The sequence below is a fragment of the Seriola dumerili genome, unplaced genomic scaffold (assembly GCF_002260705.1).
Source record: "Seriola dumerili isolate Sdu_G_001 unplaced genomic scaffold, Sdu_1.0 BDQW01000723.1, whole genome shotgun sequence".
NCBI lineage: Eukaryota > Metazoa > Chordata > Actinopteri > Carangiformes > Carangidae > Seriola > Seriola dumerili.
The window spans coordinates 178,709-200,271 of NW_019174978.1; the positions used below are offsets into that span (position 1 = coordinate 178,709).

General features: G+C 39.3%; 3 protein-coding genes across 6 annotated transcripts; 2 read left to right on the forward strand and 1 right to left on the reverse strand.

Moving 5' to 3' along the window:
• Positions 1–2,943: 2,943 nt before the first annotated feature.
• Positions 2,944–8,689, reverse strand: trip13 (thyroid hormone receptor interactor 13). Its single transcript, XM_022765642.1, has 14 exons — positions 8,598–8,689; positions 8,217–8,300; positions 7,365–7,524; positions 7,131–7,257; positions 6,100–6,155; positions 5,935–6,025; positions 5,772–5,844; positions 5,621–5,684; positions 5,433–5,519; positions 5,132–5,238; positions 4,709–4,862; positions 4,276–4,388; positions 4,079–4,148; positions 2,944–3,997 (listed from the first exon to the last, which is right to left on the reverse strand). The coding sequence occupies exons 2-14, from the start codon at positions 8,288–8,290 to the stop codon at positions 3,902–3,904; spliced, it is 1,272 nt and encodes a 423-aa protein (XP_022621363.1). The 5' UTR covers positions 8,291–8,300; positions 8,598–8,689; the 3' UTR covers positions 2,944–3,901.
• A 34-nt stretch (positions 8,690–8,723) lies between these two features.
• On the forward strand, positions 8,724–14,928 carry brd9 (bromodomain containing 9). 2 transcript variants are annotated; one of them, XM_022765640.1, is made up of 17 exons: positions 8,724–8,865; positions 9,541–9,761; positions 9,844–9,969; positions 10,057–10,186; positions 10,299–10,356; positions 11,210–11,354; positions 11,502–11,612; positions 12,087–12,274; positions 12,403–12,535; positions 12,716–12,791; positions 12,911–13,006; positions 13,143–13,275; positions 13,380–13,491; positions 13,611–13,667; positions 13,781–13,886; positions 14,355–14,525; positions 14,648–14,928. In XM_022765640.1, exons 1-17 carry the CDS (start codon positions 8,817–8,819, stop codon positions 14,746–14,748), a joined length of 2,013 nt encoding a protein of 670 aa, XP_022621361.1. In that variant the 5' UTR covers positions 8,724–8,816; the 3' UTR covers positions 14,749–14,928. The 2 variants fall into 2 exon arrangements, with proteins under 2 accessions (XP_022621361.1, XP_022621362.1); XM_022765641.1 differs by having other exon boundaries at positions 12,150–12,274.
• Positions 14,929–15,443: 515 nt separating this feature from the next.
• Positions 15,444–20,024, forward strand: LOC111236787 (probable palmitoyltransferase ZDHHC11). 3 transcript variants are annotated; one of them, XM_022765643.1, is made up of 11 exons: positions 15,444–15,703; positions 16,643–16,864; positions 17,357–17,535; positions 17,646–17,747; positions 17,838–17,962; positions 18,075–18,230; positions 18,334–18,452; positions 18,540–18,589; positions 18,682–18,745; positions 18,844–18,922; positions 19,278–20,024. In XM_022765643.1, the coding sequence occupies exons 2-11, from the start codon at positions 16,643–16,645 to the stop codon at positions 19,418–19,420; spliced, it is 1,239 nt and encodes a 412-aa protein (XP_022621364.1). In that variant the 5' UTR covers positions 15,444–15,703; the 3' UTR covers positions 19,421–20,024. The 3 variants fall into 3 exon arrangements, with proteins under 3 accessions (XP_022621364.1, XP_022621367.1, XP_022621366.1); XM_022765646.1 differs by having other exon boundaries at positions 16,688–16,864; XM_022765645.1 differs by having other exon boundaries at positions 16,693–16,864.
• The last annotated feature ends 1,539 nt before the right edge of the window (positions 20,025–21,563 follow it).

The window sequence follows — 21,563 nt, forward strand, 5'->3', positions numbered from 1 at the left end:
AATCTATCTCCACATAGGTCTATGCTCATACATAAACTAGATTAAGAGTAACATCATTTATGTTGCGACGTTTCAATGCAAATGACATTTTTGGTTTGTTAAAAAAAAGTGAGTTTCCACAACATTTCTTGTGTGTAGAGAAACACAAAAGGTACAATTAATAACAACATTATTATAACGTGACTGACTTTGCTCCTGTCTGTACACAGAAATTTCCATTATTTGTTTTTGGTATGTGCACAACAGATGTTAAAGATAAACCATTTGTTTATGAAAGAGAACCAGGAAGAACATGCTGTACTTCAACCTACCAGACATCAAAAGCTCTTCAGCAGTTTTATAGCTTGTTTCCTTTGGCAGGGCGTTAAAACAAGGCCCGGCTGCAGAACACATGCCAGGAGTTATGAATATTCATTTACTTAGGCAACCTTTTGCTTAGTATGAAAACATGAATGTGATGTTAGTGTTTTGTAAATATTCCACTCCTGTGCAGACTGTATTCAAAACTAGAAGAGCTGTTACTTTGATCTTTGCACGTTATTGAGACATAAACTGTTATTACACGCTTGGTGTCAATCGCTCACTCATTCTCTCACTGCTCCAAAGTGCTGCTGTCATATAAGAAATTACAGCCCATGCATGCAGCCCATCTTTATACTTTATTACCTGAACAGTGGAGCTCTTCCTGGAAGAACATAAAAGATTTTTCCCCCTCTGTGTTTCTGGAAGAACATCTCATTTTCTCTGAGAATGGTACTGTATCATAGTGTCCCAGTTTCACTGTCATACCTTGATTAATGTGGAGCGTAGCTAGAAAGCTCTTCCTGTCAATTTGTCTGCCATTTGACTCCTCACAGACACAAGACTCTCAGATCACCGTCTATGGCTGACAGAACGAGCTGACATTTGCATTGCTCATTGATGGCAGCCTTCTTTGATCCTGCTCACCGTGCCTAATTATCACCACTTCTTTATGTAGCCTGCCTCTCAGGATTCTGCCTCTTTACAAGGTATCTCTCCCTTATCCTCTTTCTAACATCCCTCTTAAATGGATGACAAACATATGGGGACACAGAAATACCTGAACTCAAGCAGAAATAACTTTTCAGTTTCTGACAGGTTAGTTTAGACTGGGAACAGAGAGTTGTTTTTTAAGATCGATGTTCACTTGGATAAAAGTCCTGGTTTATCATCAAAGGCTGTCATGTAGATGAAGAATTGAGAAGCCCTGACAAGCTTCACTTTAATGGGCTCTTGTTATGTATTAGTACAGAGGTGGTGGATCATTATACTGGCAGAGGTGCAGGATCTTCCTAAATTTGTGTCAATCAATCCAGCATCACACAAAAAAACGACAGCATAAACCATATCCTCTTTAAAACTTAAATGAGTGTTAGTTTCCATGGTTTTTGGTTGCGGCTGTGTTCAGTTTCCTCTTAGCGTACCTATAAGTATGTGTGTAAGTTAATCCCCTCCCTATGTGAATCACCATTGGCACATGCATTCATATTCCATTGCTTTCAGCCATGTACCTGAACAACGGTTGAGAGGATAAACATCAGACTGTTTGTTTTGTTTGGAGTTTTCTGACATTTTCAAACAGCTTGAAACAGTGATAAAACCCTGTAACAATAAGGCTTTTGACTTTTCTTCCTTCACCATCTTGATTGCCTTTTAACAGCTGCCTGGTTTTGGACCAACTACAGTCAAAAGAAAACGGCCTCCAGACAGAGCAATTATGGTTTTATTCACAATGCCCGTTCCTACAAATTTCCTTTTCTCTATCTGCCTTCTTTCTCTCCACTTTGTGATCAGTGATCACATTAGAGAAAAGAAGAACTTCCTCTTGTGATTCATCTCACATAAAAACTCCATTGACAAATGATAATTGAGGACGCCAAACAATTAGGTGTAAAAGATACTGTGGCATTAAAGGGATAATTCACACAAACAACAATTAAGTTTCCTCAATGAAATGGGAGCTTTATGTGCGAGGGGAAATCCATTCTGGGTTTTTTGTGAAACCCAGTACTTAAAAAAAAATTGATAAGAGTAAAAAGAGTATAAATCTTTTGTTTGATCTTAACGACAGACTGTTGCCAGTAAAATCAAATCCAACCAAATTTCATGTGAAAATGCGCTCAATAAAGCACCAGACAGGCCATCTTAAAGGTGACAGTGATATGATTGAGTAGGCATAAGGGCGTGTGAAGAAAGATGAACTCAATGTTTGCTTTCCTTTCACATTCAGGAACAGCCGACAGAATCCACCTTTGAAGTGGTGGAGTGAAAAAGCTGTTGCCCAACAACAAACAAAGGGCACATTGTCTGAACCCGGCAGCTGACATGCAAAGCAGCAGAGCATTCACAGAATGCAAAACATGTTCATACAAACAATGGAGCCACTGATCTGTTCATGTAAACTGTGCGTATGACTGATACACTTCATAACCAAATCATCCTTCAACAGTTGTTGTTTTAAGGGCAAAACAACGTCCAAACACACACTGTCAGACATAACCATGCATCGCTTTAAATCCACATGCTATGGTGTTAGCTGTTTGCTGCAAAAGTTCCTTTTACGCTTCCAGATTTGCTCACTTACATTTTATATTTGTGGAGGTTTCTGGTTTTACTCAGCGAGATTTAGATAACATTATTATCCTGTTACATGAGACAAGCTCAAGGTCAAGTGCAATCTGGTTTTATTGCTGTGGGCATTTTCCCTTATTGCCCTTGCTGTGATTATCATGTATCTCATAAAATACACTATATAAAATCAGTCTTTCCATGTGTAAAACTGTATGACAGCGTCTGTGCGCCACCAAGTGGTGGCCTAAAGGCTTTGCTAAAAATCTGCAAAATGCATCTGCTTCAAAAGACTCAAGTATAAACAATATTGTTTATTACAAATTTATATACAAAATAAAGTTGTAATGAGCACATGAACCCCGAGTTTAAAGAGGATTGGTTGTTAGCATAAATATAGAACCGACAATGAAATAAACAAACATTTTCTTTGAACTAATGAATTAAGAGAAATGGCCCTTTTTAAAAAAAACAAAAAAAAAACATGAACAGAGTACAAAAACATGCATGTTAAGGAGACAGTTCAAATTTTTTGACATAAGATGGTGTGCTGTACATTAGCTCGTTCTATAGACACGTGGAGATATCTCTGCGAGCCTGCAGCCTTTCAGACAGAAATAAGCAGTTGCTATGGAGGCAGGTTAATGGAAAAAAGAAAAAACTTTAATCAACAACAAAGGACTCAAAAATTTTAACCTTCCACAACAAATTGCATTTGCCTTTCTGTATTTCTGATGTTTCACTGTCCACCATTACGGAACTGCTTTGTCCTTTGTGTGTCAAGCTGCCATTTCAATGGGATATCTCCAAAAAAAAAAAAAAAAAAAACTATCCACAGACTGAGCTAATGTCTGTGCACCAATGTCACTATGAAGAAACTAATTAATGCCAATAAATATCCAAACTATCCCTTTAACATGGGAACCAAAAACAAGATGGCACTATTGAGGTTAAAGCTGCATGTTACATAAAAATATCAAACACTTTAAAGATGAGAAAAGAGTAAACAGTTAATAGCACATAGAAAATTCAAGCATCAGGTACACCAAGTTACCTTTACCGAAACTGACATGGACTTGGTCTTGTAAGGTAGTAGCACCAACAATATTACCTGAATAAAGACTTTGATATTATAGATAGCACTTGTTAAAACAATGTTACTTGCCAATAATATATTTAACGTAGTGCAGCCAAATTAATTCATTATGCTTTATAAAAAAGATGTAAGGGTTGTAGTTTTCCAAACTACAAACAAACAGGGACTGAGAGCTCATGAACAATCATGCGTCAGCCTTTGGGCTTTGTAATAAGTTCAGACACCGTTGACCAGGTTAGCTTTTTCCTCCTTCTGTTTATCCACCGCTTGGTCCATAGCCTCCAGAAACCTCTCAAGTGTCACTGTCGGTGACTGCAGGCAAACAAACTACATTAAAAAACAATATGACTTTTTTTTTTACCTACACTCTGTCGAACAAAATCAAATACTTACCTTCACAAACAGTGCATGCGCTAGAAATGGTAACTTCCTGAGTGCTCTTCCACTCAAACCTTTGCTTTTCCTAGAAATGAAAAGAAAAATAAAACAGTAGCCTCTGGCTGTTTCAGTTCTCACTGACGTTCGATGTAATGAGCACAACACAGACGGTGTGATTTGGCTGCTATTGCATTTTGCGAGGCTGTACTCACAGAGCGATGTTCCTCAGGTTCAGACTGTGTTCAGACACCTCACTCTTAGCAAACCCCATTGTCTTGAGCTCAAACATGGTAAACAGCTGCTGCCGGGGGTAGATGATCTGGCACTGTACATAACCACAAATCATGAAGCAAAGACACATCAGAAATTGAAATGTGCCAACTCACCCTTTTGAATTAAAAGTTTTGCTTCTACACTGTTGTTGTTTATGACTGTGCTCTTACATTGTTGTTGCTTTGTTTTCTGAAATTTTGATTTCTATTTTGTTAATGTTTTTTGACAACTGGAATAAACTAGTATACGATTCAATACACACACACACACACACACACACACACACACACACACACACACACACACACACTTTGCATTATAAGTAATGAATACTTGCTAATAATGAGAAATGTTGCCAGATTGTTTGGTCACCTTCATCAGCTCCTCGAGGCAGGAGAGGTAGATGTTGTAGATGCCCTTCTCAGACGGGGGTCCAATGTACTGCTTGATGTCAGCTCTGTCCACAAATGCCAAGTCAATCTTTTCCGTCACATTGGAGGTCGTCAGGATCACAACGTTTGAATGTCTGAAATATGAGCCCAAAAGTCAACACAAAACAAACCTGTGTGAGCAGGACAGATGGTAGGATTTTTACAGTGCAAATAGTAATCAAGAGTAATGGCAAGAATGCTAAATTAAGGCTTCTAGTCTCACGAGTTCCAGGAATGATATCTAAATATTATATGTGTGTGTGTGTGTGTGTGTGTGTGTGTGTGTGTGTGTGTGTGTGTGTGTGTGTGTGTGTGTGTATGTATATATATATATTTAAAAATTGCATATACTTTGCTTTCTGACCGTTTGATCTGATCCAGTTGAGTGAGAACAGAGTTGACCACTCGAATGGCGTCAGAAGGCTCTGTTCCCGCCTGGCAGGCATTTCTAGCTGCTGTCAGACTCTCCACCTATTCACAGTAAAATAGGTTCACAAAATGAGCAGCCCGAGTGTACAGCAGAAACACTCCCGAACAAGGAATAAGTCAAGATTCTGTTCTAGTGAATGTGGAAGCAAATAAACATGCACTAACTAGATTCATTTCTGGGGCTCAGACTAGACTAATGCCAATTTCAAAATAGTTTCCAACAAGTGGATTTTTACCTCGTCAATCAGAACAAACACAAGAGCGTCTTTGTCATCAATCAGCTGTTGGATCTTTTGAAACATCTTCGTGACCAGCTTGCCACTCTGTAACAAAGAGGCATTATTAGCTACCAAAATATTATCAGTTTAATCTAGACGATCCTCCAATTAAACATATAATCATAAAGAGAAGAGCCCAGGTGTACCTCTGAGAACCACTTTGAGAACAAGCTGTGGCTGTTAATCTCAACAAATTGGCCATAAGAATACCTGCAGGGAGAGGAGTGTACGGTGAAATGAAAAGAGCAGGAGTTATTTACTGCTGAAGCGGTTTCACTAAAATGAGGATTGCCTTACCGACTCGACAGTCTGATTGACAGCTTCTGGGCAAGAGCTTTGCACAGTGACGTTTTCCCTGTGCCCGGGGGTCCTGAGTGTGGCCAAACACAAAGTGATAAATCAGTTATTTTACGTCACGACCTCAATCAATAAAAATAAATCACTGTTACTAGTTGTTTACCATGAAGCAGCACAACACGGTTCCATGAAATCAGGTTGCTGTCGACATTTTTGTCTGAGAAGTAAATTGTGGTTGTGACATAATCCAGGAGCTGAAAGAAAATGTTTAGCAGTATGAGAAAGTTATGTAATCATTTTCAGCTGCTATTATGTATTTTTTTTTTACCTGGCTTTTGACTCCACTCTCATATACCAGACTCTCCCAAATCCCATGGAATTCAGCTGTTAAAAAACAAGACATCAAGTCATTATATAAGATCAAACTTTAATTAGCCAATGGTTAAGAGGGTCTTTCAGGCGAATCTGAAATGAAAATACAACAAATATACAAACAGGATGTTTACCAAGCTGATAGATACAAATCAAAAGAATTAAGATAAAGAAAAAATGACTAGCTTATCATTATTATTGTAACTTTGCCTTTACATTAATGCTTCACCCTGCCTTCAATTATTTTTCGATGATATAATACTCAAATCTTGTAAGTTTAAAGGGTGCTCCTGAAACAATTCTAGTTTTCTCAACAGAGCAAGGAGGCTTTGGTCAGGTTGGACACAGATTACAAAAGATTCTGAATGAATTCTAAGTTTTCACAGTAGAATAGAGAAAGAAAACTTTCGCAGACACCACTCAAACTCATTCACACTGGTCCTGCAACATTATCCATGTTTCAAGTGTCCATTCATATTCTTAATATGTCCCAAACACTTTACCACAGGCTCCTGCTTGCAAGCTCCATGCGCTTGTGCATGTGTACTTATTTGAGTAAATATATGACACAATTGTTTGTCTCTCTTCTCAGTGAAGAACTACAAAGTTTTTTACAGCCACCTTTTGAAGACTACAGGGAGCATCAGTTGCTGCCCTCCAATCATTTTCTCCCTCTAAAGTTTGCTTTTGTATTTTTTTGATTCAGCTGCACATTGCTGGAAGGTGGAAGGACAGTCCAATTTCACTAACATGGAAAGTGTTTCATACTCAAATACATTGTGGGATGAGTGTCACATTTAGTCATACTGAATATTATTCTGTATGTCTATGATGTCTATGATAACCCACTGGTTTACACTGTAGAACTCTTTCTGTATTAAATCTTACCTCACTGCCTGACTTCAACTGGAAATACATCAAACTAAGACAGCAAGATCAACATGCTGTTCTTTTCAGTGCACTATCCTCCACAATGCTCATTGTTACCTGCTGGCAACAACCAGTGATTTGCTGCTGAAAGCTCCTCATCATCTTCCAAACTGAGCGTGCTGGGTCCATCCTCATTCAGAGTGAAGATGTGAACGGAGACGGAGCAGCTTTTCAAATCAAGGGGCTGAGTGGGGAAAAAATGAATAAACAAGTGCAAAGCATCATTACCTCTTTATGAAAAAACACAGTTATACATGATTAAAAATATTGACCGAAAAAAAACCAACAGACCTGTGTTACCATTTCCTCTAGATCAACTATAGCAACAGACTGCACATGATTTTGGAGAAAGTCTTCATCAAACTCTGTCCATCTGTAGTTTCCAAAAACCATGCTGTGGCGATTCAGCAGAGCCAGAACATGCATCCTCACCTCAGACAGTTTAGCTGTGCTGAAACATGGACAAGAGCAGAAACATACATTGTATGAGAATGTATGGCTGTAATTATGTGATTTCTTTAGCATGAATATACCAATATTCTGAGGTACAGTATGTAACTAGAAAAAATAACTTCTATTCAGTATAAATGTCCAATAACCCAAACGTGTTTTCTTACTACATATACAGCATATTAGTGAATCTCAATCTACCTGACTGTTCCTCCCATGAAGCTTGTAGTCAGCTAAACTGAATGTGTGCCTATGTGTGTCTTCTCTGTATTTGTGGAAGCATCTGTGGCTTGATCTGGACTCATGGCTGGATTTTTGCTCCTTGAGGGGCCCTGAAGCAAGCTGCTTTTGTTGGGCTCCTATCAACCCCCATTATATATGACAGCTTCATCATTTCTACAGGCACCAAGACACCAAACAATACTCCAAAGCTGATATAATTAGCTGATCAGTCAACTAGTTGTTTGAGAGAAAATTTACTGTAACCATTTAGATAACAGGTGAAGACTTTAAGTCATTTTTAAGCATGTTATATGTTGGGCTTCAGGGAATAGTGATGGGCCTTTTTCAACTATTTTTTGACATTTTATTTACAGCTCAAGTTATTAAAGAAACTAATTTTCAGTTGCAGCCTTACAGTTGTACTGTGATGGCTAAATAACAGACACAAATTATTCAGGTAAGGTAACCCACCTGTGAGATTTAACATGGACCTCCACGTTGATGTTTTCTTTCTGGTTTCCCACCTCCATTCTGTCACCCTCCATTCCAGTAAAACTGTGGACACCAGAGCAACATTTACAGCTTTGACAGCAGCACAGGACAGTGTCGTGTGTGTTCGGCAGGTAGGTGTTCAGTCTTGTACTCAACGAAGAAATTTGCTCAACGCAAAAACCTCTTTTGCATTTCGTTAGCAGAGAAATTTGGCGACGTTTGATGTTGTAGCTAGCTAACATAGCTGGTTAATGTTGACGTCCGCCAAAGCAGTTCCCTACATTACTAAAAATTGAAACCATACTTAACTTCAACGTTGTCGAGCGAATTAATTGCATCAACCAAAGTTGTGATACTCACGAAACTAGCGTCGGTCCTCAATGTTGTCAGAAAGCCGATAGTTTGTTGAATTCAGCGCGCTGAGTCGTTACACCGGACATACATCGTTTGTGTCGGGAAATCACATCCGGCTGGCGTTAGCTTTCTTGTTGCAAAGATTTGTTACAGCCAGAGCGACGACAGCGACCTGCATCGACATTATTGGAATAAACACAAGACCTCGGATATAAATACGGAGAAATGGGGAAAAAACACAAGAAACACAAGCCGGAGTGGAGAACAGTTGATGGTACCTGAATGCACCGTTTACCATTTGTTTTTTTTCCACCGCTTTTGTTCCAGCTAGCTTTGTTGTTGTTAGCTATCTTAGCCTAGCCTGTTGGTATATGGTTCTGCTGAAATCCTAATAAGTTAATAAGTAGTTTATTATAATTTAATATATACAATACATTTTTTTGTTTATTTTCTGGTTGTGCTAGTAAGTTAGTGTTGGTGAAGGCAGCTGGTTAGTAAAGTTATATCTGATTGTCTTATTTGTATCATCATTTTGACATTTAAATTTAATTTGGTGTGTAACTAATCACATAATTAGTCAACAAAAAGTTAAAAGGTCAAGAATTGTGTCAAAGTGTTTAAATAACATGAAATGTATCAATGAATAACATTTATCAGTCAAAAAAATCACAACCAAACACAAACATGTCCTATGGGATTACTTTCAACAAAACAGCACAGAAGAACACAACCCATTCACACAACATGAAGTAGAAGATTTTCTACAGACAGAGAAGCTACAGCCTTAAGTCTCTTCTTACAATTTCTGATATAACACAAAACATACAATTCTGCTACCATACCAATGTCTATGTCATCCCACATGCACCTACTCCTTCCACAACTTTTTACCTTACACCATGATTCCTGCCACTAACTGTGGCCTTCATCTCCTTTGTTTTGATTGCAGACTATGAGGACAAGGCTCTTGAGAAGCCCCTAAAGCTTGTGCTCAAAGTTGGAGGAAGTGAGGTGACAGAGCTCTCCGGTTCGGGCCATGACTCCAGCTACTATGACGACAGATCGGACCACGAGCGAGAACGCCACAAAGAGAAAAAGAAGAAGAAAAAGAAGAAATCTGAAAAGGATAAAGACAAGTATGTGGACGATGAGGAGAGACGACGGCGAAAGGTTAGTGGGCAGAAGAACATTTATCTGCCTGATAACTGCATTGTTTGGTGCTATAAGTTAAAAAAGATCTTTCATCATACAGGAGGAGAAAAGGAAGAAGAGAGAACGAGAGCAGAATGAATCAGAGGCAGCAGCTGCGACTTCTGCCAGTGTTGGTGTGCCGGTTGAACCTTTCACGTTGTCAAAAAGTATAAGCATCGGATTAGAGGTGAGAAATTTAATCCTGAAAATATCACCATTAAATTCTTATTGAGTACTTTGACAAATCACCCGCATCTTGTGTGTTTCTTGTCAGCCTGAAGAGAAGAAAAAAAAGAAAGAGAGGTTTGAGATAGAGTCTGAAGTGGAGGAGTTTCAGCCCAGTGTGAAGGTGGAAGTAGAGCAGCAAGGAGACAGACCAGTCAGAGCATGCAGGACACAACAAGGTAAAACAGCCTGTATACTGGCACATCAGATTCCTCTTGTAGGCGATTTCAGCTATTATTCAGTAGTAGATGTCTTTATAAATAGTTGCATATTTATGCTTGTCTACTGCAGAGAATGAGTCCACTCCTCGTCAACAATTGCTGGAGCACTTCTTACGTCAGCTGCAAAGGTGAGGAATTCACTCTGATTTCTGCATCCACTTTTGTCATTGCCCCTCTGTCCTTTTAATGCCACAGAATTGCTCCTGAAGTGTTTTAACTAGTTACAATTCATATAGAAGCACAAAGACCCCTTCCAAGTCTGACCACTCTGATAATAAACTTTTTAAAGATGTCACAGAGTCTGAGAGGATTGAGATCCTAAAAAAACAACTTGATGTCCTGACACCTTCCCCTAAAAATGATTTGGCGGAACCCCATTTCCTCTAACACTGACACTATCGACACTATCGAGCATATGTACACAAGAAATATCAGAAGTGAATGTGCATATCCCTGTGAAGTTTACTCAGCACAATCATACTGTCCACTTTGGACTTTCTTGAAAACTCTTGAACTTTTTGTTATACCACTTTCAGGTTAAAATGTCATATTTGCATGCAACATATCCCTTGATCCGGTTGGTAGAGTGACATGAAATTAGCTGAGTATATACCTTCGGAGGCAAACCTCTTTCATTTTCATAACATTCCCTCACTCCCCAAAAGAGCAAATTTTGCTTTTGTTGTTTGTGGGCCTTTGGTATACAGTCTATTTGACACTATTCAAATATGGACAGTAAGTCCTGCTGTGGCTGGAAACTTTGCAGATGTATCAACCACAGATTGAAAAATATGAAATTAGAAAAAGGCCATATTATGATTTGGTCTGGACATCACGTCACAGCATGAGCAAGATATATTCATATTGATCATATTGACCTGACAGATAACGAACTCTTCCACATGAACAGACAAGACTAAACAATTGTAAAGGTTGCGTCTGGACTGAATAACACTGACAGTGCATCACTTGTCTTTCCAGGAAAGACCCCCATGGATTCTTCTCATTTCCAGTAACAGATGCGATTGCTCCTGGTTACTCAATGATCATCAAACATCCAATGGATTTCAGCACCATGAAAGACAAGATTAGAAACAACGAGTACAACACGGTAACAGAATTCAAGGTGAGGGTAGTTTTCAACATGTTCTCATCTTCAAATTGACAGCTGGGATGGTGAATATTTCTTTTGAGAGTGTCATCAAGTTTAACATAGCAGTGTTTGTAAACAACATTTGTCCTCATACCTGTTTGAAAACTTTTTGGCCTTCAGGCGGACTTTAAACTGATGTGTGACAATGCAATGGTGTACAACCGACCAGAGACGGTCTACTATAAGGCTGCCAAGAAACTGCTGCATACAGGATTCAAGATGATGAGCAAGGTAATGTAATGATATGGATGAAAAACAAAAATCAGAAAAATATATATAATATTATAACCTTTATTTTCCCTTTGCAACTTCATTGTAACAATCAGCAATTTCCACAGAATTAGATTCTGTTTGTTGCGTTAGCTGAGGGCGGCTGTGTATAAGGCACTCCACTGCAAATATTTTGCCAAGTACTTTGTGACAAATAAATAACTGAACAATATGTACAACCTCAAGGAGGGGCTGAGTGAATCAATGCACTGGGTGCAGTTCTACAGTGAAGTAAGATTTTACCCAAATGAAATAGTGAAAAAAAAACCCATAGAAAATCAATATGTGGTGGTCAATGTTGATATTGTGGCGGCCCGCCACAAATAAATCAATGTATGGGTAACACTGTCAGCAACTACTTCCCACTGTCCCTCACATTCATTTCCATTTAAGCAGATTAAGTGTTGCTCCTTTTTTCTTCTGCTCTGTGTATAGGAGCGGTTATTGGCTCTGAAGCGCAGCATGTCTTTCATGCAAGACATGGATTTCACCCAGCAGGCAGCCATTTTGGGAGATGAAGATCTTACAGCTGATGTAACTCCTCCAGAGATAATCCCCATCCCAGTGGAATCGGCAAAGAAGTCCAGGAAACAACCAGTCAAAGACATGAAGGAAGTCATCAGGTATTCCTTATTTGTAACCTCTAAATTAAATGTGTTTTTTTTTTGTATACACCCAAGGGCTGAACTGTAGTTGAAAAGCTCCCTGTCAGTATAATAATCCAGTAACACTATCACATCTGTTATCTCAGTTACCTGTATGAACCAGAGGGAAATGCTTGCAGTTTGACTGACAGTACAGCAGAGGAGCATGTCCTGGCACTGGTTGAACACTCTGCAGATGAAGCTCGGGATCGCATCAGCCGATACATGCCGAACTCCAAGGTCTTCTTTACTTATTGTGTATAAATTTCCATTCATACATTATTTCTACCAGCTATGGGTGTATGTTATGACATAAATGACTAAGTGATAGTAAGACTTCCACACTCGGATATGACAGGGAGTAATTTTCCAAATTGCGACTTGATGGAAGTATATTGTTTCTCTTGTCTCTGTTTCCAGATGGGTCACTTGCGTAAAGAATCAGATGGTTCTCTCATATATACTGTTGTAAATCAGCTTGATCCTGATGCTGAAGGTTTGCTATCACCGCACTGCTATCTTTCAAAGCCCAACGTTCTCACAAGATCTGAACTATGTTTGCAACATATTTAATATTTATGTAAGAAGCATTTTTTTTCTTCTTTTTTTTTGCAGAAGAGGAGACCCATAAAGTGGACCTGAGTTCTCTGTCAAATAAGCTTCTGCCTGGATTAACAACGTTGGGTTTCAAAGATGACAGGAGACACAAAGGTATGCCATTAAGTGCACTTTTGTTGTTTTAATTCACATTGCTCACTTCAATCATCTCTTTCAATTAACAACAGTAAAAACTGCCACAAAAGCCTATGGCTTTGATTTATTAATTGATTCTGTTTTGTCTGTGTAGTGACCTTCCTGAGCAGCGCCTACAACACCCAGAGCCTTCAGAAGAACTCCGTCTTTCCAGACCTGCTGCCCGATGAGGTGGACATGCTCTATTCAGCCTATGGAGACGACACAGGGGTACAGTGTGCGTTGAGGTAAGGGATTTTTTTTGTCTCAGGTAAAACTTATCTTTATCTCTTTGTCTTTCATTTCAGCTTGTAATTTCTGTATCTCTCGCTCTTTTTTATCACTCTTTAAGTATACAGGAGTTTGTCAAGGGCTGTGGAAGTGTCACCAAGCGCTGGGTCGATGGTCTTCTGGACAAGATGACCGCAGGCGATCACATTAAAGCGGTCAATCAGATTCGACAGGTATATGATATGTACTTACACTTTATATGAATGAGATTTATCCATCACCCGCTCCCAGTGAGGTTGTGTTGACAATGCGATGCAGGTCTGTGTAAATGATACTCATTTTTACGTTTCAGAAAAGAAACATGATGCTGAAACCTGATGAAACCAAGTCCAATATTTGTGACATACAGGTATGCTATAGCTTAGAAAAGACGATACTGTACTTAAGCAGTTTTTGTAAAATCATGTTGTCCTTGGCTGCTCTCGCTTGACTATCTGACTCACGCTGTGTGTTTTCCTGCAGATGGCAGATAGCACTGGCCTGGGGGAGAGCGGCTCAGTCCTGGATTTCATGTCAATGAAGAACTATCCTGATATGTCTCTGGATATTTCCATGCTTAACTCACTAGGTGATTATCTTCTATCAACACCCTGGCTGCATTTACATGTACACCAGTAATCCAGTCATAACACACTTAAGCTAGCAATGCAATAGTGCTAATAGCTGCAGTAAGCATAAGGGCAGTTACACATTTGGCTATTAAAGGGCAATAAAGTGCAAAATAGCCATGTAAACACCTTAATCCCATCAAAACCCTCAAGTTCTTACTATATATTTTTCTGGGACAGTATCTTTGTAATGCTCTACTATCCTGAAGCTAGTATAAACAGAACCGCTCAAAACACAATTGTATCACAACTATGTTATGATGCCACTCTGGTGCACCACAGTGGCTGTTTTGTGGCTGTGGCAAATCTTACTTATATACCATTAGAGTTAATAGTGTGCACATTTCCCCTCCTTCCCAGTGTGGTTTTACTTCCTTTTATTCAATTAATTTTCTACAGTGATCGTACCTTCCCTCTTTCTTGATCAGGTAAAACAGTGAAAAAAGAGCCGGGGAATGAGGAGGGCCAGCAGCATTTTGACGATGCAGACAAACTCCTGCAGGAGTTCCAGGAGGCTCAGGTCGACAGAGTTGGCTCCAGGCCCTCGTCCAACCTGTCCTCTCTCTCTAATGCCTCAGAGAGGGACCAGCACCACCTAGGTATATAAGCAAGACTAAGAAATACTGCTAATACTTTTAAGTTACAATTTTACAGTTTTGTTGTATTAAACATCATATTATTGTGCAACAACATAAGTCCCCATGTTTTCTTTTATCCACAGGGAGCCCATCACACCTGGGTGTTGGGGACCAGTCGGAAATGGTTCATGATCCCTACGAGTTCCTGCAATCTCCGGAGCAAGAGAGCACAGCCAACAGCTGACCACACACATGCCGTTTTGCTATGCTGGTGTTAACAGCGCTGTCTACTCAGTTGGACTGTTTAAACACTGTGCAGACAGCAGGAGCCTCTGACCTGTTTTAAAGACTGATCATGATTGTACAGACTGTTTGTAGTGTAATTGTATGGTTTTGTATAAGTGCAACACTTGAAAAATAAATGCTTGCACCTGTATTTATAAATGTGTGTTGTTCAGTAAGAAAAACTATTATCAGCTGCATTGTGTTCACTGTGGGAGCAGCTCAAAATGCAGGATCTGTAATCAGTAATTTCTGATTATTGTAAAATGTTACAATGTGGGAAGACACAACGGGGAAGTGAAAATAAAACCGAAATATAGCTCTAGATGATAAAATCGAGGATGAAGGCCAACCATAAAAGAGAGCGTTTGAAAGCAGAAGTGTTATGTGGCCTGTGTTTGCAGTTCCCTCTTGCTCTCACGTTAACAGAGCATCGGTTATTTTTAAGGATCTTATATTCTCCAGGGTTTAAAAGTGTGAAGATGAATTTGCACGGACTGAGTTAGACAGGAAAGCTGTATGCGTTATTTATTCCGTCCGTGAAGGGCCACATTAGAAAGCTGGGAATCTTGAGGGGAGCTGTGGTGCACATGCGCAGCAGGGGGACAGTTTCCATAGCGCTGCTAAGACCCGCTGAGTGAGTTGATTCTTCAACTTATGACTCACGTCCGTCGTTGACAAACACCTAAGGGCACCGAACGATTTTACCCATGTTTACCTCTGCTTTTTTTTAATTGTTTCGCGTTCTCCTGCCGGTCTGTGTTTGTTCATTATGTAAATTGTACTTTTTGAAGCACCTGCCGGCTGACTGACTGATCATGGCATATCAAGCGGTGGAAATCTGCGTTTTTATTTGAACAGGAGCGTGTATATTTATTTATTTTTAACCTAATGGTCGCTGTCTTTCACCGGAAAAAGTAAGTAATTCTTCGTACGATTAAAACTTTGCACACACCTGTTATCCTATAGGTTATTGTTGACTTCATTGTTTATTTTAAACCGTGAACTATTAGTGAATAAAGCAGAAAACCTTTAACTAAGCTTTAGCTCGTAGCTTTAGTTGTTAAGGAAAAGAGAGACAACAAAACCAACAGCCAGAGAGGTTTATTCCCCTTTCTACTCGGCAGCTAGCGTTACATTTCACTCATTGACCTTTATAGTGATAAGCAAAAATCATTATTGATTACTTTTTAACGGTAAAAAGCACTAAAATCGTTTATTTTTTATTTTTTACTGGTTTGTAGTTAATATGGTGAACTGAGCATGTACCAGGCATAAGGCCAAGGGCAAAACATGTGATTACAAGGCTTTTTTCACAGAGGAAGGGATGTTGCACTTTGTGTGACTCTTTTACCCTGAATCAGCTGTTTTCTGTAAGCTATGTGACAATATCATCCTCCTTATTTATATGCAGTGGTGCCTTTGTCATGTCTGAAGATGAATAAGACTTTCAACCACCCTTATCATTGTAGACACTCAGTTGCCAAGTTATTGGTTACACAAAAACCCAGCAATAAATCCCATCCTCATGAAGGTTACCATGTTCTGTTTTTTTGTTGTTGTTTTTTTTGAAACTGGTCAGAAAGTATTTGTTAAGTCTATTTATAGCAATGAAGCTAGACTAAAACTACACCTTGCTAAAACTAATGCAGTCTGAGTCTAGCTCCATGAGAGAGTGAGCAGCCACTATCATTATGCTCAACTCATTTTCCTAACTCATTTCCCCTGCAAATGTGGCCACACACTCTGCTGGAGCTAGACCTAGACCTGCGTTTAGTGATGTGTGGATGGATTTTCAAAGATGCCTGGAGGACACACTCTATAGACTTTGTCTATTGTCTTCTTGTACTGTCTAGATGAACTGCTTCAGTCATAGGCTGAGGCGCACATCTCCTGTGCAGGGCAGCAGCAGCAGGAATGAGCTGGTCACCTCCAAACCTCCCAGGATGAACGGATGGTCGTGGCCGCCTCAAGCCTTCCAAGTGGTCGGCTGGTTGGTGTACAGCTACCTCGCCATAGTCAGCTTTGGCATCTACATCCCTCTTCTGCCTCTGCCGTGGAACCATGTGCTTTATTCTGTATCCTTATCACACAGCTGCAACTTTGCTGTCATTGTAGCTGACTGTTGAGTGTGCAGCAGTGGGTCTTTCAGATTTGAATATGGAGCAACCATTAGCCTCTGCTACAGTTTTGTTTGGACTGCTGGTTATAAGACAAGGATTGTGTTGTGTGTGCTTTCTGTATGGGCTCCAGTCACACCAGACGTGACTCTGTCTCTGCTTCTGTGGTCTCTATTAAGCCCAAAAGACATAATCACTGGTGTTTTTGTCACATGTTGAATGCTGCATGATGTCAACACACTAGTTTCTTTAACTGAAGCTTCACTCAGCTGTAAAGACAGTTGATTTCTTCAGACCCGACTTTATTTCTCACACAAAAGATCCACTTGTGCGCAACAGTTTGCAGCTTCTTGTACATATACTACTCTGCACTTTATTGCACATTTTACACATATTGAAGTATGTTTTTCTAATATTAGTGCTATTTTCCTTAACTCCTCCTGTGTACAGCTTACAGGCATAACATTTATTGTACACTTTTTCACCCATATTGTGGCTGTAACTATAGACCCAGCAGATGCCGGTGTCAGGGCCAAACAGAGCTACTCCAGGCCAATGCCACTTTTTGACCACACAAAGCAACGACATGTCATCCAGGATCTACACTGCTATCTATGTGACGTCAAGGTGTATGTATCCAAAGCTGTAATGTTTTAATGTGATTTCACTAGAAATATAATTTGGCAATTTTGAAAAAGCTGTATTTTAATGGTGTTAATCTTCATTGATCTTCATGTAGTGGCCCCAGAGTAAAACACTGTGGCATTTGCAACAAGTGTGTGGAAGACTTTGATCACCACTGCAAATGGCTGAACACCTGTGTGGGTGGCAGAAACTACTGGTAAGAAGACGTTTTGGATGATTTCTGGATCTGACCATGTGAAATGCTAATGTATAAAAATTAACATCATGGTTTGTGTGCTGCCTTCAGGTACTTCTTTGTGGCACTGTCCTCTGCTACACTAGGTGTCTTCCTTCTCGTCGTTGTCATCTTGTTCATCTTCATTCAGCATTACCTGGACCCAAACAGTCTGCGGACCGCTCCACAGTTTAGTAGTGAGTCACCACAATCTTTAACTTTCTTTATCTGACTGAATAGAAACAGCTTTGCAAATATTTTTGTCATTTGCATCATTACATGAAAACCTGCGTATGTGTGTTTGCACAGGTATACTGGGGAATGGGACCTGGCTGGTGTTTTTACCATTAGCACCCATAAAGACTACTTCGGCTGGTCTCCTTATATTAGCCTTCGTCACAGTCATGCTGAGCATCACCTGCCTGCTGCTGCTCTGTCATCTGCTGGGTTTTCACTTTTACCTATGTGAGTCACAATCTCCAAAGCAGACTTTTCATTTGGCCCATTCTCCCCATTCATTAGTTCTCCTAATTTCCCTGTGGTGTTTGTTCTCCACTTGTCTATACAGTTTATAAAGGCATAAGCACATTTGATTATGTAAAGATGCAGCGTCAAAAAGAAGCTAGAAACCGAGACATTGAGGCAGAAAAAGCTAATGATGCCAAAACCCATAACAAGGCCCCACAGGTGAGACTTGACGTTTGCCTCTCACTGTCAATCACTCGTTCCTGCCACGATCTCAGTAACAATAAAAACATCTTTTCTCTTTTACAGAACCAAGAGAGCTCAATTGACTGTGAGCCGGCGTTATCACAGAGTTCAAGGTAAAAACGGATTCCTTACAGTTCTTGTTAAACTACTGCTAACACTACTTTTGTAGAGAAGGATATTAAAGCTCACTCTGGTTTTCCTGCAGTACCTGCAAATTTGACAATAACGGCCCACTCAGCAGCCGACTTTCAGAGTCCATATGCACAGAGGTAAGCATGTCTTCTTACAGTATATCTCCTTTTGAATGATTTTTACATGCACTAAATAGGTGATATTATATTGCATGGAAATTTTGTTTTTAATCTAGATGGAAAACTTCAAGAAATCAGCAGGAAAGGAGAATAGCTTTAATTATGGCACAGAAAATCCCAAAGAGAACACAGAAAGTATGTATTTGATTGCACTTACACCTTTTTCTTTGTCCATCTCATTTGCAAAGACAGAGGAGCAGATATATTAGAAATGCCTTACAAGATAATACAAACAGTATCTACAGTATTTTTTTTATAAGTAAGTTTATAAATATATATATATATAAGTTTTATAGTATTTATAATGGAACTGTTGTACTGTATTTTAGTGTAGGGGGGTTTCTATTTTCAACTGTGAAAGTGTGCATACAACATCTGTTAGATACAGATTATGGGCCTTTTGTTAGTGAAGCGTATTAATACAGATACAAAAGAAGATTAGCTCATGCAGTTTATAAATAACACTTTTTTTGTTTCCTGTGTGTAAAAGGGGAAATGTCTGTGAGTGACATCAAAAGCTGGAAGCCTGATGCTGATGAAGAGGCTCAGTGGCCCAGCGTGAAGTCTGCTGACAGTGTTCCTGGAGTGCAGGACCCTCTGGGCAGCTCAGTTATGACTCCAGACGATACTTAGCTGTGACTGATGTCTGCATGACGGCGCATCAGTATATGCTGCTTTTCAGGAACTATCAAGAAACTATGCTTCAAGAAACCAAGCCACGAGATCATGGACCTATTGTTGACATGGACAGAGGACATTTTGAGGACACCACCGTTTGATACACAACATGGAAGAGTTTTTTTTGTCTAGTGGGCATTTTGTATGCAGACTGAATAACTGTGGACCTGTTATTGTGTTTTGTTTCGTTTTTATCTACACTATGTGTTTTTATGACAGCTGAATTATTTAAAGCATTGTTTTCCAGCGCCATATCCAGGTTAGCCCCTGTTCAACTACCCTGAGTCAGATACAGGGTGTGTATTTTGGCATCTTCCTGAAAATTTGAAACACGATACTGGAGGTTACTGATCATATTCTAAGCCAGATGGGTATCAAGCACTGTACATCATGTCATTTTATTTCAAGACCAAAGAGACCAAAACCTCACATACTTTGTCTAACTGAACGTAGGGGGAGCAGATGCTAGCTTTTTTAATTAACTGTTGATTTCACAAAGCCAGCAGTGTTTTGTGCCTGTTTTTAGCTAAATTTGATAGTAAAGAATATGAATACACAATATTTGCTCCATTATTTTTTTTCTTCTTTAGCGTATTTGACCACAAAATGGCACAAATGAAACACCATCTCCAGAATAGGTATCCCCCAGTTGGATTTGGCACAAAATATGAACACTCATTCATCATCTACAGCTTTGAAAGTTTGCTTATAGCTGAGATGCATGTTAAATTAAAGACTGAAATTCAGGGAGCTGGGTGATACGTGTCTATTTTAGAGGGAAAGCTCACAAATTTCTACTTACTGCATCAGTCACCCGACTTGTTAATGGAGCTACTCTTAAATGAATCAACATTAGGCTCTGCAGTACTTAAGCTCCACAGCACCTGGATGCTTTTATGCTCACAGCTACTGAGCAAGATGTTTTTAAGGGCCCTGGGTAGTGACCTGATTTTTGGTGGTATAACAAAGAGAACTAATCTGTTGCTGAAACTTCCAGTAATAAAGTAGGATATACAATATATATTTTTTTATATTCTATTATGTGACACGTCTATTCAAATTCTTCATTGACAATTTTTCTTTACTTATTCTTTTTACAGACTCCTCAGATGGTTGCTACTGTGGCCTCCATATGATTCTAGCCAGCTCTCTCTAGGAAGCTTTCTCAGTGAGTAATCTCAGTAAGCCTCTCTATGTTTCATGAGGAACATTCAAATTTCATATTGTACTTTTTAAAAAATAAATGTACATATCTATTTTATTCAAGAGTTTGACATGGATTTTAGCAGAGAATTCAGGTGTTTTCTGTTTTCTGTTCTTGGAGTAATTGTGTGTATGTAGGCCATTATTTATTTTCACCACTAGAGGGCTGTAGAAACTGGGTGGCTTGTATTTTTTAAGTTGATTGGATAAACACAGGGATCTGGGTGTTTGAGTGGATTTTTGAGTACTCACTTCCTTCACAGTCACCTCTGTTTATTCTGGAGAGGACAGCTTGTGATGTGCCAATCCGCTTCTTTTAGCCAGTCTCCTCCTTCTACATCGACTTTATTCTAGTTGGTGAGAACTCTACACTTGTGGAGTAATTTCTTATAATGACTTGAATTAAATGTTTTCATAACTCTTATAATATTGTAGATGACAGGGGCTTAATGGGACTTTTTCACAGCAGCTATGTTGACTTGGCAAAGTAGGAAAAGCACAAGTGTTACTACTCACATTAACAATAGGTCTGCTCTGTTCCATGTCATGATTTCGGTTTCCAAATTAAGCCATGACAGTGAGTCAGCATGCACAACACCAAGACAGTGAAAGTGAATCAGCTAATGGATTTCAACCATCATTAATTGTATTATTTACACCTGTGCTTTACCCTTTGTTACCAGGTGACGTGTGGTGTATTCTTTTGTAGGGAGGGTTTTGGTCCGCTACATGGTTGATTGCCATTTTTGCTCTGTCTAGCTACTGCTTTTTGTAAATAATAAAGTTTTATCCTTTTGATTATTGTTGTTCTGTCTAAAAGGCAAATTGTGTGGGAGTAACACCGAAAACTTGAATCATTACTCAGTGAAGTTTATCAGTATGAGCTGACAAAATA